Source organism: Centrocercus urophasianus, unplaced genomic scaffold (assembly GCF_019232065.1).
Source record: "Centrocercus urophasianus isolate 14NV4802_14NV808 unplaced genomic scaffold, USGS_Curo_1.0 seq_10, whole genome shotgun sequence".
NCBI lineage: Eukaryota > Metazoa > Chordata > Aves > Galliformes > Phasianidae > Centrocercus > Centrocercus urophasianus.
In genome coordinates, this window is record NW_024884142.1 from 100902113 (window position 1) to 100919688 (window position 17576).

At 41.7% G+C, this 17576-nt stretch overlaps 1 protein-coding gene across 12 annotated transcripts in view; it reads right to left on the reverse strand.

Moving 5' to 3' along the window:
• Positions 1-17332, reverse strand: part of CCDC88A (coiled-coil domain containing 88A) — a 71010-nt gene extending 53678 nt beyond the window's left edge. For 10 of the 12 annotated variants that reach the window (XM_042812234.1, XM_042812225.1, XM_042812206.1 and 7 more), the window contains exons 1-3: positions 16922-17331; positions 16730-16830; positions 586-694 (exon numbers count right to left, since the gene is read on the reverse strand). In XM_042812234.1, the coding sequence (XP_042668168.1) occupies positions 586-694; positions 16730-16830; positions 16922-16984 (273 nt within the window). In that variant the 5' untranslated portion in view covers positions 16985-17331. Of the gene's footprint in view, positions 1-585; positions 695-16729; positions 16831-16921 lie in introns of all 12 variants that reach the window. The other 2 variants (XM_042812150.1, XM_042812142.1) reach the window with 1 other exon arrangement.
• Positions 17333-17576: the final 244 nt, after the last annotated feature.

A 17576-nucleotide genomic window follows, 5' to 3' on the forward strand; every position in this document is an offset into this window, starting at 1 on the left:
GACACTAAAATACACACTGTGAAGTATGCTGGTGGTATCCACAGCATCCTGCTACAGTCTGTCCATGTGCCACCAACTCAAATTAGAAAGCGTGGTATTAACTCTTACCTTCTGCACAAGATGAACACACAAAAATTCAGGAACTGTTCTACAGCTCATCACAATGTTTACTGCTCGTCCCTATTAGGTTTTTATTTTTCCTAACAAAAATCAAATGAATTCTAAACACACAGATGCACTGTACTTACAAAAATGTTGTTCAGTCAACTAAATGTACATACAGCCATTTACCTCGGGCACAGAACTTGTCTCAATTCAGAAAGACACAGATTAAGGTACTAAGTGAGCAAAGATGCAGGATATTCACTATATGAAACAGAACATCTTTCACAAACGAGTGCTTTTGGACTCCTCCTCCAGCTGTGAAACTGGTGATGAAGAATTCTGACCAGATTTATAAACAACAGACTAATTACACTGTTTTCACAAAATATTACTCTTATTGTTATTACTTTTAAAGGTAATGAAAAAAAAATGCTCAGAAAGAACTACAGGCAGAAGGTATTGTAAGAAACAATTACTGACCTGGTAGAAATATTTTATTTTCTTCACCAAAATAGACAAGTTCTGAATCCTTAATGATTCATCATTGTTGACTCTCTTGTTTACATTCCGATTAGTGGACTTTGGATTGCTGCAAGAAATAAAAAGAAATAAACACAATGAAAATTAACCTTTAAACACATCTAATAATGCAGAATGCAACTTGGAGCATCCATCGCAGCTACAAGAGAAGGAATACAAGAAGTTACAGTGATTGACAGTCACAGATTTGCACTTCTCTATAAGCAGCCCCATTCCTGTGGAATACAGAAAGCAGAACAGGGCTGTAATGTAAATATTCCAGCACACACTGCAGACATTAGTAATTATTCCTGATTGTGCAGACAATTATGAATAACAGAATTCAGACTAGCTGCATTAACCAATGTCTAAACTAAAAAGCTGCACAATGTTATTTCACTACCACGAGGCACAGAATCAGAATGAGGCTTCTAACTTTTAGAACAATATGGAATACGAAACACATCATATTAACACACACTAAACTACTTTAAACTTATTTACAGATAGCTGAAATCTGTCAACAAAGGGATATTAATGAGTGTTTGTCTTGTGTTCTCACATACTACCAGATTTTTCTCTGGTTTATCTCTGCTTCAGAGAGGAAATCAATCCCTTTTTCCTTCCAAAAGTTTTAAGGGTCTGACAAAATGCAGATGAGTCATTCTTTTTCAATACCTCATAACATACCATGCTATTAGCCACATACAAGAGAGTGTAACCAACAGTCATTGTGATTTTTCCAAGGAAAGCAACACAGAATCAGTGCAACACACCCACAACGCCCTGCAAAAGGCTTAGAGAATTGCTCAGAGATGGCCAATGTGAACCTTTACAGATACTTGATGCAGCTACACAATGCAGCTTCTGTTATTTAATGATATTATTGCATTGTTCAATAATATTGCTGTAAAATGAGAGTGCAGCTAGCTGGAATGCTGCACTCAACCAAACTACCAGCTTCTCACTGGAGGCTCCTGCAGGGCCATGTGTCTGCTGGGTCTGCTTTTATTCAACACAGTCATTAATGATTTAGACAATGGAATACCAGAGCTGCCATCAGCAAAAACTGGGGGGGAACAAAAAAAACACTTCAAACAACAGTATGACAACTGAGCATGATCCTGAGAAAGTGCAAAAGTGCCCAGATAGCAATAAAACAACATTCAATAAATGCACGGGCAAAGGGTTATATTTGGGAGTCAAATGCAGAAAGAGGAGTAACCTCCTCTAGAACAGAAATGAGCTGAATACTGTAGGGAATACAGCCAAATACTGGCAAAAGAGAAATAGATTCTTTACTTCTTTAAAGACAAGTGCTGTCTACAAGAGAAGTCATCTTATCCACGGCACAGCTGATGCTGCAGTTGCTGTGATCACCCCTCAGGACAGCTCTGCACTTCAGTTTTTCACAAGGTGATCACAGAATCACTGAATCCTTAAGGTTGAAAAGACCTCCACGATCCAGTCCAACCCCCAGCCCGCTCCCACCATGCCACTGCCCACATCCCTCCGTGCCACATCTCCGTGTTTCTCAAACACCTCCAGGTTTGAGGACCCCACTGCTCCCTGTGCAGCCCATTACATCACCTTACCACTCCTTCTGAAGGGCAGTTTTTCCTAATATCCAACCTGAACCTCCCCCGGTGCAACATAAGGCCATCACCTCTCATCCTATCAATCACTCATTACCTAGGAGCAGAGGCCGACCCCAGTGGCACAAACTGCACACAGAGCATTCCTGAAGAGATCCTGAGGAGCCCTGAGTGCAGTGGGTAAGAGCTGCACACCAAGCATCCTGCAGGAACCAAAGACCTGAACGCCAGGTGCTATCAACTCTTGGAAAGGGTTGATAACTGCAGGACGAGGGGAAATGGCTTGAAGCTGAGGGAGGGAAGATTTAGGTTGGATGTCAGGGGGAAGTTCTTTACTATGAGAGTGGTGAGGTGCTGAACAGCTGCCCAGAGAGGCTGTGGATGCCCCGTCCATCCCTGGAGGTGCTCAAGGCCAGGTTGGATGTGTATTTACACCTTTTCTTCAGTTAATTACTATCAGCATCTCCCAACTTGTAAGCATGGACACAAATAACATAAAAACACTGCTATAAAAAGCAAGTTGGATCTTTTTTACAATACACCTCTGAAACAGTCATTCTTAGGACAGAAAACACTACATAAACACTGCTGCTATTTTCTTGTACATAGAAATCTACAAAAATACAGACACAGATTTACACAGGGGTAACTGCTTCACTACTAAATGCTCATCACCACATTCCAGAAAAAGCTATAAACAAAGGATGCCATAGAATATACTACCAAAACTATGCTACTATGTCATTCTGGGTTTATTAATTGAGTCCACCTGAAGTTACTAAAGGAAACAAATGGGCTAAAAAAGATTATGCTTTACAGACACGCAGAACTGAACTCCTTTCTAAACTGAATTCATTCAGACTCGTTAAAACCAGAAGAGAAAATCCAGGATAAATCTTGGTGATGGAATACAGAGATCAACTGGAATCTCCTACTCCCGCATTCATATCTTCAAAAGGCTGATCTGGTTCTTTAATCTTCACCTTTAATCTTAAAGACGATTACCTCCAGGCTTTAGCATCATCTTCAGCTGCACTTCTAATGCTACACATTTTAACTGAGTGTCCCTTTAGAGAATCCTTAACAATGTTTCCTGGATATCATAACAGCATAATCTTTAGCACCACCACTAAAATTCACGTGCAGTTACACATATTCAAAACACAGATGCCAAAAGCTCAGGCTGTGATGCAAACCTCAATCTTCACAAACTTGTAAGGCAAATTAATTATGTCCATCCCAAAACTACAACATGTAAACAAATTCCTGAACAGCAGCAGAAAAAAAAAAAAAAAAAATCAGCACTGCAACTATGTGTGGGAAGAAAAACACAACTAGAGCCCAAGATTTCTTAAGATGCAGGTGCTTTGCTGCAGCCCTGCATCAATCCTGCTATCTTTTTGTTTTGTAAGATAGCATTTCACTGCTGGCACTTACACACACTGTAAGACACGGCAAGTGTGCTTTACGTTTTATTGGAGGATATGAAAAGACACTTTGGAAACCAGGAGTCATAACACTCAGGCACAGTGAGGACCTACAGAGTCATCATACCTGTCCCCAGCTCCTGCATACTCCTGCACAGAAATACCTGCTCATCCCTCACACCATATCCTATCAGATTCTAATCTGAGCATTATCAGGACATCAGCAGATACTCTGTCAACAGTACTACAACAAAATCATTCTTAAGTTTCATCCTCTCCACCTTAATCCTTACAAATCCAACAACGTACGGATCAACTCTGGCAAGTTAAGCCTGGTCAAAGATGATCAGAAACTGCACGGTGTTAATCTTGTGTCAAAGTTAGTGTCAGTGAGTGCCAGACGTTTTCTGACTTGTTCACTTACATTGCTTCTGAAAGTAAGGCAACATCCCTTTGGATTTATTTCCGACAGATCACCCTGTTTGTCCCTCTCCTTTACATGTTGCACATCTTCATCTCTCAACACCAACTTAATGGCTGACACGTTCCTTATGCTTTATGAAAATACCTGCCTTCTTTTTCGATAAAAATTACACTATTTGAGGTCAAAAAGTTTCATTAGTTGTTCTTAAAACCCACAGCGTCAGATGTGAGCAAAATTCTGGCTTTCAAAACATGCCCCAACTGCACAACAGACACCCAAGAAGGGCACTGACAGATCACTGCACTGAACTGTCACCAGAAGAGCTGATGAGGCCCCTTGGAAAGAACTCCACTATTTTGAAAAACAAAACCCCCTTCCCATTACCAACAACCAGGACCTGTTATCTAGAAAGCACCAACTTTAAAACTCACTGATCTTCCTGAACTACAAACCACCGTTTTACATCATCCTCATTTAGTCAATACAGTCCTCAGAGGGGCAGCTGGAGTATTAATTCCTTAACTTGCTCCTTTCAAAGCACAAAACCACAGCATGATGTTACTTAGGCTTTCCGTTATATATGGTTAGTACAGACGTATTCTGTCAGACTGCTACGTGCCAGAGTTACTTTAATGTTCCTATCAAGCATTCTGAAATAACTGGGAGACTAATGAAATAAAATATGCAACATTTTTCCAAGCAGAAAGATCATATCCTAAACACAAATCCCAGAATTTGTATTGCTTTCAAGAGCATGCATCTTCAAATTTGTTTATATTTTGTTGCAATTTATTACGGTTATAAAAGGTTATTTACACCAGTGCCAAGTAACTGTTAATGCTAAGAAAAACCTGTAATAAATTTAATAATGCTAAATGCTAACACTTATTAGAATACAGTCGGTCCAATACCAGTGAAACAAGATGTGCTGTTGGGAACCTAATAAGTAATAAAGTAATTTTAAAAACAATTTCTAAAATGGATCTTTTACAAAGATGAGCATTAAAAACCAGTTTTTAGAAAACAGAAGGTTCTTGTGGCTGCTGCCCTGTTTACACTGGGAGCTTTTTTAACACAACACACTCTGAACCGGTCCCTTTATTGGGTGGAGATACTGAACTGCTTCAGTGGCAAATAGCCTAGCAAAATAGGGCAAATCTGTCAAGAAGTCAATAGGAAGCAGAGCAGTAAAAGATACCCTTAAGCAGTTTTGCATTTAAGAGCAACCTACTTATGACAAGATACATTAATCTCAATAGCAATAAAAACAGACAAGAGCATCTATCCTAATAACACATCAGTTGAAAACTACTGAACACAGAGAGAACTTCAGTGTTTTTGAAATATTACCAGTGCCACGAATTACAGCTTGAGACCTCATATAAAATCAAGGATTGTCTTTAATTTTTCATTGACCAAAAACCTATCAGAAAAGGGAACGTGATAGCTTAATGGCTTCATGGTTAAACCTCTGCAAGCTGCAAACCAGTTGTGTCCTCTCTCACCATCTGTTCCTCGTTGGTACTTAATCATCAAGTATTATGCCACACCCCAATTTTAAATGTGCCATTGAGTATAATTGTTGCACATCTTAAAGGGTAATAAATACTGACTGTTACTCTATCAGTAGAGCTCTAGGGTACTGCAGCACAGTATTCATTTTTACATGTAAACGTTGCTGAGGCTGCAATGTATTTATAATATTGGCAGTGCACATATGACTACTACAACTAGACAGCTGCTGCCTGACTTGCTAAAGAAACAAGCTGTGTATGATCTGGAGTGGCTCAAGTTTCACTTTTGAATCCTGCTTAGCCTTTAACTTTGTGCACTTCTGTAGGATCCAGTAAAAGGATGCTCAAATCCTAACGTGCAGCAACCAAGCACTAACCACTCCTCTGCCTTTTTAGTGAGTGGTTATCACAATCCACCTCTTGCAAAGCATCTGTATTTCTACCCTCAAGACAACACTTTTCAAGCAGCAATCCAGGCACAGCTAAATGCTTGTGTAGTTCTCCAGATATCTGCTCAAATATCTGAAGATATTACAACAAATACCACGTTATCTTTACCCCAAAATAAGGTGACCATCAGTACCTCAGTTTAATGATGCTTTGCTAACTCTGCATTTAGCAAAGATTGACTACATGTGCCAAAATATCCACCAGCTGTATCAAAGGCTTTTTGCCTCATCCCAACATGAGCTTTAGGACTAACATCAAGTGTTTTGCTCCTTGTACAAAACTCCATTTCCTAGCCATATGTCCAACATCATAAACTGCTAGGAGGCTGAAGCTCCACAGCTTTTGCTTTAAGAAACACAACCAAGTGGCCTACAACAAATCGACTACTTGGTGGGGATCCCAGGGATCAATACTGCCAGAACAGACATGGGCAAAATTAAGCCTATGTAACCAGCTTCCCTACTCCCAGCCTGAGCTCTGCAGCATCTGAGCAGGCTGAACTACTCATAAGGCAGCTGCACAGTGCTTAAACTCACAGCAGAGGAGCTGTCAAACTACTCAAGGTGGAAACATGCTAGAAAAACTGCACGTGAAGCAGTGCCACAAGCCTTTGTGCTGAGCAACCCAGTATCTCCTTCCTCCATCAAAATGAACCTGCTGGCCTCACCATCTCAGGAGCAGTGGTATGATTTGCTAGAAGAGACAGCCCCTCATATCTGTATTTTCTCAGGTTCATGTGCAAACAGCCAGACAAAATCATCACGTATTCAAGATCTGATGTCTGACATTTCATTTCTTCCCACCTTTTGAGGCAACAGTATTTAAGAAAAACTACAGAAGCAAAATAAAGTTAGTAGTCAGAAAGCACCTTTGGCACCAACTTTGAAAAACAGTGCAGGCAATTCCTTCCTGTGATTCACTCACTGTGATGGAAGACGCTCTGTGCTTCTGTGACAATAATCACTCTGAACTGTCTTCATTAACATAGCACCACATTAAGACATGACAGCCATTCTGAATTGTCTTCAGTAAGGAACACTTAAGATTTAAAAAAAAAAATTAAGATGAAAAAAGCAGCCAGAGACACTAAGAAGGAGAAAAAGGAAATCTACCCAGTTAAACTCAGAGGAAGTAAGGACGACCAGTGCTCAGCGGCATTTTGACCACTTAGTGCAGGAACAGATGATGAAAAAACCAATCTTAAATCAGAACATTATCACTATGTAGCTGTATAAAATTTTTTGCATCAGTTAATATTCTTCAACAAGTGTTCAGAAACTGCACTCCCACTCGCTAACTGTAACTCCCACCCAGTGTCTGTTATTTCAAGTGCTCGAAAATATCACTTGTGGAGAAAAAAAAAGCGTAACACCCAGACTGATTTCTTCCTGTATCCTCATTAATAGTAAAAATGCACGCAGGTGATCAAACTGTAGGCAAAGAAAACTCAGGAAACAGAACAGTTTACCTATCATTCACTAGGCACACCTCTAGCACTGCATTAACATCTCTGCAGAAAAAGAAAAAGAACAGTAATAGTTGCCAACCTTACAGAGCAACAGCTGTCTTTATCACACAGAAGGAAGCAGCTTTAATACTACTGCTTCAACAGAACCATCAGGTAGACTTTTCTCATCACACTGAAAAGTTACTATCTTAAAAGAAAAGAAAAAGCAGTCTTGAGCCAGCAATTCAGATCAGCAAATCCCTACAAGCAGCAGCAAACACCCAGCAGAGCTGAGGCTGCCTGGCCCTGCTCCTCAGCTGGCCTCCAACACATCAGAGCTCCACTAACAGAAAGGAAAATCGCCATGGCTCAGAGCATCACACAAGACTTAATGCTGTCACACAAAATGAGCACTCCTGGGTATTAAATGATTGCAGACCTCTAGAAGAAACAATACAGACAAAGCCTCCTTTGAGCAAACAGATGAGAACCAGAAAGCTGACAAACACAGGCCTGCGGGAGAGGTCACCTCAGGAAAGAAAAAGGAAATGCACAGGTCTGCCTCTATCTCTCCATGTTCTTCTCAAAGCACTTTGCTAACAATTCATCGTTCACCTTCCCACCACTGACTGTCCAACAGTCTACAAGAAACGAATCTGGGAGACACGTTAAAAAGGCTAAAACTAGAAGTATATGCAAGTTGAATACCATTGATTTTTCGGTCCTCATTTGTACAGGCTTTTTCTGAAACACAAAAGGTGGCAAATCCTCTAGAGCAACTTAAATCACAATGAGAGATTTCCCTTTCTGTGCTCTTCAGAAAGAAGTTCACTGACCTTCACACACACAAACCACAGCATGCAAGAAAAACGACAAACAGTAAAGCTAAATCCTTTATCACAAAGGCCTGGATTCCGAATAGGAATGGAAGCAATACTGGTTGAGAAGGTAGAAAAGCACACAAGTTTTGCCCAGCTCCATCTCACCAACCAGTCCTGCTACAGGTCCACCAGGTTGCTCTAATGCTTGCACTGTGCCACTTCCCAAATTATCCCAGCCAACAAGGCAGCACAGGCTGTAAGAGCACCGACTGGAATGAGAGAGCAAGAACAGATGTGCACAGGAGTGAAACAAAGCTCTCAGGATAACAAACAGCAAATTCTCCCTTTGCAATTTTGAGCAGCGTGTTTTATTTTTTAGGTAAGGATCAGCAGGTTTTAACTTCTCTCAAATGAGTTCAAATGTTAAGAACTATTCCAGCTAATAATACTGAAAGGGAAACAAAAGTACCTAACTTTCTGATCAGCACTTCTATGGAAGTGGCCATGGAAAACACCACAAACGTTCACATCCACAACCCTATGACAACAGCAGGAGCAGCTGTTTTCAGTTATGTACTTTCAGTCGGAAACTATGATTCTACAACTCCCTTTACTCTGAGGAAGAATAATGAACATTTTATAAGTAAACTAATAACAATAAAATATACATCTGTGAAGAATGTAGAGCTTTACTCAGATAAACACAGCTTTGCTTGGGATAAAGATCCAAATGTACCTATCCTAAAATGGAATCCTGGCCAAGATTTTACTTTTACTTTTCGAACAATTTCGGTAGGGTAAATATTTAATTCCATGTCTGCATTCAGATTATTCAGATTTAAGTTAAAACAAAAAAAACAAAAAAAAACAACAAAAAAAAAAAGGAACAAAGAACTGTTCTACATTCTGCCAGAGAAATGCAGAACACAGCAGCAAGTTTAGCTTCTTCTGTTCTCCTCTCCCCCAAAAAAAAATCTTCCAGGAATACTCCCATGCAATATGAAAAAATATGAAATCCTTACCTTTTGCCATACTGATTTTTAGACTACCAACTGATGTATCCAATCCTCTGTACTCATTCTTCCAGAGAAGGAAATAAATTCAAGTGCAAGGCTCTCGGACGTAAGGGGATTTCCCAAGAAAGCACGTTACATTTGCTGTAAGGATTTGGTGGATGTCAGCAACTTCCCTGCTTCATCTCATTAACGGAGACACACAGTAAGTTTTCTGTGCACATCAATAAATGCACAATCCCCTACTGATTTAGATATAAATAGAGCAGTCCACGAAGGAGCTTACCCCTGTTAACCACACAAAGCTACAAGATCAGCATATATATAAAGGGTCTGTAAGAGCTGCATTCTTTTCATCTTTAAACATTAATATTAATATCCTTGCTAAGATGCAAACCAACATTTGCACACGACATTTGTCTATATCTTATCACACATCAGCTAGCATGTGTATTTTATTTTTGTTTGCCGTACACGATGCTCTAAATGTACAGCAAGCATCTTCCCAAGGTACCAGGAAATTACACCAGACGTTTTTTGCTCAAGGGTTTGCTAAGGGAAAACAAAAATACCACATAATCAAAAAATAGAGCAAATTTCTCCCTTAGCTTAAAAAAAGACAAAACTCTACAATAAACCTAAGTGACCTCTGCTCCCCTTGCTGCAGAAAAGGAAGCAAACTTTCAAGTCTATCCAAATACACTGCACAGATCCAAAGATTCAGTGAAAGCCAGGAATAATACAAGCTGCTTATGAGTTCATCCCTTGCTATTTCCCAGTCCAAAAATACAACTTCAGATAATTCTTGCTTTTTCCTTGGAGTGAGCCAACAGGAAAGCAGACTAACCAAGTTTAGGTCAAGCAGTACCGCTGCTTCAGTTTGCTGCCTTAGCAGCAATTACTCCAACGAAACAAAGGGGGAGCATTTTGTTAACACTGCTTAGTAACAACTACTGAAGAGGCATGCAAATAAGGGCCATGCCTCTTTGGAGCATCTCGAGGCATAAGTATAGGACTCTTCAAAAGAAAACAAAAACAGAGGCTTCCACATAGCTATTACCAAATAATCTCTGACCACCGAAGTCACATGTTCTAACAAAGCAGTGTTCTGAAAAATGTCTTGATCCCTAAATAATTCCTTACACGGGGAAAAGCAGTTCAGCATGAAAAGACAGGGAAGACAAAAAAAACAACGCAGTTCAGAAATAAAAGAGGAACCAAAAAAAAAGAGGAACATACAAAAGAACACTAAGCTAAAAAAACCCTTCCTAGCAGAAGAAACAAATGAGGAAAGTCTACGAGTAAGCTTCCCAAATTAAGTGTAGGATGAGGAGACGCTTGATTTTGCAACCAGTTTGTCAGTTACCTAGATTAGTTTTCAAAAGAAAAATCAGAGTGCAGCAATACTTGATAAAGGCTTGCAGTGCACAGATCCCCACACAAGCCATGGAACCAATACAGCCTTGCCAGGGAAAGACAGCAGCCAGTCAGCCCAGCTAAGAGATTTCTGACTGAACTAAAACTTTGGCATTTATTGCTGCCACGCTACCATAATGCTGCAGAGCTGCTCAAGGCGCCCTGGCAACCTGAGTAAGCTTTTCAAGCCACAGAAAAATCACAGCAAAACAAGTCTGTGCATCACCTTTCCTTACTACAAGGGCAGCAGCAACAGTGGCAGCACAGGAGAGACGATGGAGCAAAAGGAAAACCAGCCCAGTGCCAGAAATATGGGCAGCCACAGCTAGAAATGGAACCTGTCATCCATCTACATCTGAACCACTAAAACACACAGCACAGCTGCTAGTGCAAAACCTGAACAAGTATTCCTCTGGCACACAGTCACACTTGTGGCATTCTCTGTGATTGTGTGACCACAAGTTAAAGCCAACTTTGCTGTGCATAAGAACAGCTCCATTCAGGAGTGCCATGCTGCGCTCTCTGGGTGCGTCTCCTCTGTTGACTTGCTCAGGGATCTCTGCCCCAAAGCCTTAACTGAACTGTGCCATAGGAGGAGATGGTGTGTCAGTGTACTCTTACCTTTCCTGGCAATCAGGAGATAAATTACACACTTACATAGCAATTGCTAACTTATCTTCGTACAGTGCTTTCAAACAGCACATAGAAAGTGAGCAAAATGAAAACCACTCTGAAAGTAAAACTAAAAAGCCATAATGGATAAAAGCTGTTTCCTTGCCAGAACTGTTTCAATGCTGAGACAAGCTATTTTGATCTTAGATATTTCAGATAAGACTGCCATTTGTGAAACACACAGATAAACTTAGCTTTTAGACCTTGGTCTCAGCTACCAGCCACACCGAGTGCATGGTAGGCAGTAGAACAACAGAAGAAATAAGAAGCCACAAGCAAAAGATACTTAACACAATACATGAGGAGCTGAGAAGGACATGTGTGTATGCAGGGGACGATTAGACCATTTGCTTCCTAACCTTCAAAGTTGTAGAGTGAACCACTGAATGGTTTACCACACAGAAATAAATTGAAGGAGACAGGATGAAGGACACTGGACATCAACAGCGGAAAAAGACACAAAGAACTCAAAAAATGGAGACGTAGCCAGAAGGTCACACACTCCACACATTCCATATCCAGCCTACACTCTATTTCCCCTTTACCTATCAAGAACTCAAGCACCTCAGAAGCACAGGTACCAACCTACATTCACTTCACTTGCACGACTGAAGCTGGCTGCAGGCAAATGTTCAAGCTAAAGTTAACCACCCTCACTCTAACACTGCATAAAAGTACCTTTTAGTTTTCGTAATCTAAAGGTTTCAATTCCAGCAATCTTGACTGCAGTGCACATTCTACTGCATCGCTTCTTACAGAATTTGCTTCTTTGCAGAAACCATCACAAACACTGCTTTCTTTGAAGAACACCTTGCAGAAAATATTCCTGCAAAACCACTTTTGAGAGCAACTCGAAACTGCTAGTGCCATTTACCTGCATCACGTGAGCCTGGCAGAGTGAGTTTGAGAAATGCGAGTCAAATCCATCCACTTCAACCAATGAGAATGGTACAGGCTTCATTTTATTTGCCACTTGTCTAAAATACCACGTGCGTGTAGTTTTGCTGCCAAACTCACCAATTTAATTTTCCCTAAATCATTTTTTCCCATCCCTTTGCCCAGTCAAAACCTGACCGAAGCTGCCTCTTTGGCCTTCACGTGAAAGAGTTAATTGGATTGGAGCACACGTCCCTGCACTCTTTCACAGAGCCAGGCAGCTGGCCGAAGCACTGGAGATGGAGTCCAGTTTTCAGAAAAAGATATAAGCAAGCCAGAAGTATGGGCTGGCAAGCTCAACTGCTTGGGAAAAAAAAAAAGCGTGCAACTAAAGACTGAGAGCTCAGAAAATGAGTCAATGAAGCAGTCTACACATTCAAGGCACACACCACCACAGCAGTGGAAGAAAACTGTCAGCCAGTCCACCTGGAAAATTCTATGGGTGTGGAAGCTCTGCATGCAGATCCAGACTGTGAAAAACTGTGACTGAACAGCAAGAATGGAGAAAAACAGGAGAAAACAAAAAGCTCCTTGCTTTGAAATAGCTCTGAACACGTTCTGATGCAGTAACTAATGTGGGTAGTACCAGTGGATGTATTCAATTAATGCAACGCTTAGGAATGGAAGACAGACACAAAAACAGACGGGTTCTCCAGGCAGTGCATCGTGAGCTCAGTTCCAGAGCTCGGTTCTTCACATCACTCACTCTGAACATGCTATTCGCCCAACAGTTGCACTGAAACAGATCCATTTCCACAAATGCAAAGTAGAGTAAAAAAAATAAATAAAAAAAAAGAGCCATTAAAACTAAGCTACAGTTTGAATTTTATTTTATTTATTTTTTTTTTTTTACATAAACAAATATTCAGTGGCGCTGCTAAATGGAAAGGAAGTCCCAATCTTGTAATTACTTGAATAAAAGTACACAACTGCAAAGTCTCACAGGTTGCTTGAGAAGAGCAACTCATACATCCCTACCAGGACAAGTAGGTATTATTTACTAGACGTGCAAGGGCTGACCAACCTGCTGAACTCTATTCCTTCATTTTAGTAGCACACACCATACATCACTCAAGCACCTGCACATTTCCTAACATCAGAAGCCTTCTGACATCAAAGCATCCCTGCAGGCATTCAAGGCCAGGCTGGATGTGGCTCTGGGCAGCTTGGGCTGGTGGTTGGTGACCCTGCACACAGCAGGGGTTGAAACTGGATGAGCACTGTGGTCCTTTTCAACCCTGGCCAGATTCATGGTAAAGGTAGGAACTATTGTGGGTAGGCTCCTCCACCTCTCTGCTATGGCAGAACCCCACTGAGGAGATCCCCTGCATGGCAATTTACTTCCAAGATACATAACTCCTTTCTGTACCAAAGAACACAAAGCTGAAGGCCCAGATTTAGAAAGACAGATGGGTTTCTATCCATGTATCAGACACAGACTGCTCCTAGCAGAAGGTGGGTAAATGAATACTCTTGAAGAAACTGACCTAAATTTAAACAGGAAATGGGATGCTCTCTCAAGTCAGGAGCTGATATTCTAAGATCAGAACTCACCTTAAAAACAGGAAAACAAACAAAACAAAAAACAGCTTGCCTGTAGCATCTCCAGTAAAGGAAGAGCTCTCCAGATCTAACCAGACCAGTGGAATCCATGCAATTTTCACATGTTCTAAAACTTTCAACAGCAAAAGGCATACAAGGAATGTAACAAATTTGTTTTTCTCTTCCTGATGTACTGGGTACCAATAAAGTCAATTCCAGCAGAAAAACAAATAAACAAGAAACTCAGCCATCTCAGTACCACTGCTGAGAACAAAAAATTCTGCTATGGAATGAAATAACTTTGTGCAATATGTAACTGCTTAAAACATGCCTGTAACTTCCCCCCCAGCATTCGGCAGAACTAAAATACGTATTCAAGTATGAGAGCAGCAAGATTACAACGCCTCTAACAGCCTCCACTTGTTCATATCCTTAACTTCCTTGAAAGCATCTAATGCAACCCACAGCAACAACACACCACAGTCCTCACCCAGCAGATGGTTGATAGCTGTATCCTCACACCAGAACACCAGCATCCCAAGCATTTCTCAACTAACGTAAACAGCAAGTACTAGATGACATAACTCATATCAAAAGCAACCTCCACAGATGCTTTCTAGGCACTGCACTCCTGATCACTTCTGCAAGAGCAACACTATTTGTCCAGAATTACTGTGTCATAACCCGTAACTATGGACCTCTATGTCTCATGTGAAAAAGTCAAACAAAACGTAAAGAAATTCCAAATATAAAGATGATTTTGAAGTTACATTTTCTGCTACATTTCCTCAACATATGGTAGTTAAGACCAAAAGGACAAAAAGAAAAATCCTAATAAAATGGAAAATACTGAAAATCTGATTTCAATGGTAAATTGAAGTTACATCTTTAAATGCTTTTTTTTTTTTGCAAATGAAGATGAATTTTTAATAGGTGGATCTTCAAAGGGACCAGAAGCTAACAGAGCTTTCCGCTGACTTCACCAGAGATGGAATCTGTCTGCAAAACACGAAACATTTTTTTCCTCTTTCAACCCTAGCAAAAGAAAAACAAACATATTCCCCTCACCCCTTCCCAAATAAGAATACGGTTCTGGAAGAAGTTTCATTTCTAAGTAGTAATCAATCTTAACATATCTTAACTCCCCAAAAAAGTATTTTAAATTAAACACACCTTCCAGAGTAGTTACGTATTTGTAAAACTAGATTTACTGTCAGCACTTGTACAGGTTCCTCTAATTTAAGGTAGTTTTCAGTTGTTCCAAGTGCCAAACTTTCTTTCTTTGCCTCCCTCCTGTGTTTACACATCTACACACAACTCCTTCCAAGTAAACTACAGTCATCCCAGCATGCTGTCAAAGCCAAATTCAGTGCTCAAGCATGGGATTGTTCTCTCCCTGCAGCTTCCCATGTTACACAAACGTTCACCACATACATACCAATCAGGTTACACTTGCTTAATATTGTAAAAACTTACCGAGAAAGCTCAATTTTGAAGTTATATTCTTCAAAATCACTTTGTTCCAGTATCAAATTTACCTTCTACTTCCAGCTGTCAAACATTTTTAATCAAACAGAAGCTCTACATGCTAAATGCACACTTAAAATTGACCAGCTATTTCATGTATATGCAGTCCAAGAAAAAATAAATCAGTTGTAGTGACAAAGAAGGCATTGATTTCAAGAGGATAACAATTCAAATTTACATGTGGCAAGTAGAATTTTGTTACACAGGTTATTCACGTGAGCTCGATACCAACAGAAAAAGCTATAAATGTATGTGTGTACAAGTAAAACTGTAAGTGGAGTAACAGGATGCCCATCATGAGTGCAGTGCTAAGGAACAGCTGTCATCACAAGCTGCTCATGTGCTGGTTTATCTATCTCATCATTCATAAGCCCGTATTTTTTCGTACCTATGCAAATAGATTTGCTGCCTTCCTCTGTAAACATAACAAAAATTGAGTATTTTCTTCCATTATTGACGTTATTAAGTTACATCACTACGCTCCTCACAAAAATATTACATTCTAGTATTACAATAGTGGGCAACATTTCAGTCTAAACTATGCTTAACAAAAAATAATAATCACAACACACAGTTGGATATGCTGGTATTTCTCTGACTGGAACTTTTTGAGCTATATGTCTTCTAACTAGCAAGCTACGCATTTATTCATGTGTGATTTTATGCCATCTCATAACGATGGAGTTGGCTTTTCCAAGCAGCGTTCAATAAACAATTGAGAAGACTATGCAAAAACGGCTCTTCTGTGGTTCATGGCCAAAAAATGCTCCCCACTCACAGTTTCAGCTTTACTGCACAACTGCTATCTACTCAAATTCCGAACTGTGAGAAATGAAGCAGGCGTTGATGAGCAGACCACTCCACCAGCAAACAACGTGATGTGATTGGTAAATCCTTAGGAGGTACGGTGCCAACCAAGATAGGTATCACAATCTTACTAGCTCAGTGCATTTATTCAAAACCTTGTTTATGATCGTGACTTGACAGCAGAATGAACCATTATGCTTCTCATGGAAATCTGGGAAACCACTTAAAGCGATCTCATTTTCCAGCAAGCTCCAGATTGCATGATGAGCCCATCCTGGAATCACATCGCTTGGACATTACACCATCATCTGAGCAGATGAGAGCATCTGCTCTGCTCCAGAGTCTCCCTGCCACCCACCACGGGACTGCTCAAGCCACCCAAGACAGAAGTTATTTACCCACACTACTGCTGAAGGAAAAAAAAAATAAAAAAAATGCAGTTCTGGTAAGAAAGCCCAACGTTCCAGACAAGGAGAGGGACAGAGGCAGGCGGCACGGGGCCGCACACACTTACATCTGCAGCATGACTTCGTTGAGAAATACGCCATCCACCAGCGTCAGGTATTCCTCCAGGCTGTTGCCATTCTCTTCTGCTAAGGGTCCAAACGTCCGAATCTGAAATGCAGTAACCGGATGATGACACAACGCCAACGAGAAGGAAACCAATGAATGACAGGCGAGCAAAAAAAAAAAAAACAACGCTTACCCATGTGACGAGAGGGCTGCGCGTGAACTTCTTCAAAACGGGGGTGAAGACTTCGTTATCCATTTTACACGCGACAGGCCGGCATCGGCGTGCCTCCCTGATGCCAGAACGGTTGAAGCCCACGCCGCGGCAGCTCCCGGCAGCGGACGGACTCAGCTGTAAGCAGCCAGCCCCATTTCCTCAGCGCGGCGCCGGCGGCCACGATTAACCTTCCTCCTTCCAACGGCACCGCGTCCGAAAGGCCGCCCGTGCGAATCGCGGCCCCTCTACCGCCGTCTTCCCGCTACATGCCGGAGAGGCGGGAGGCGGGAAGGGAAGAACACGGGGAGCCTACCCGGCTCCCGGGATTTCAGACAAAAGCGAAACAGGCGGAACAAACCCTCGCTCCTCGGGCGGCGGAGCCCGGCGTGCTCGGCGTGCGGCGCGGCTCCCAGTCGCCAACCGCCCGTTCCCCAGGCTACCGCACAGTGACGCGGGGCGGTGACGCCGCCGCCACACCCCGCCCCGCGGCCGCACCTCGCGGCCTCGCCCTTCCCCCGCGCCGCCGTTCCGCGCCCCCGCGGCCCCGCCGCCGCCCCCCCCCCCTCTCAGATAACGGCCGCCTCGCCTCGACCGGCGGCTCCGCGCCGCATCGCCCGCTCCCTCCTCCCTCCCG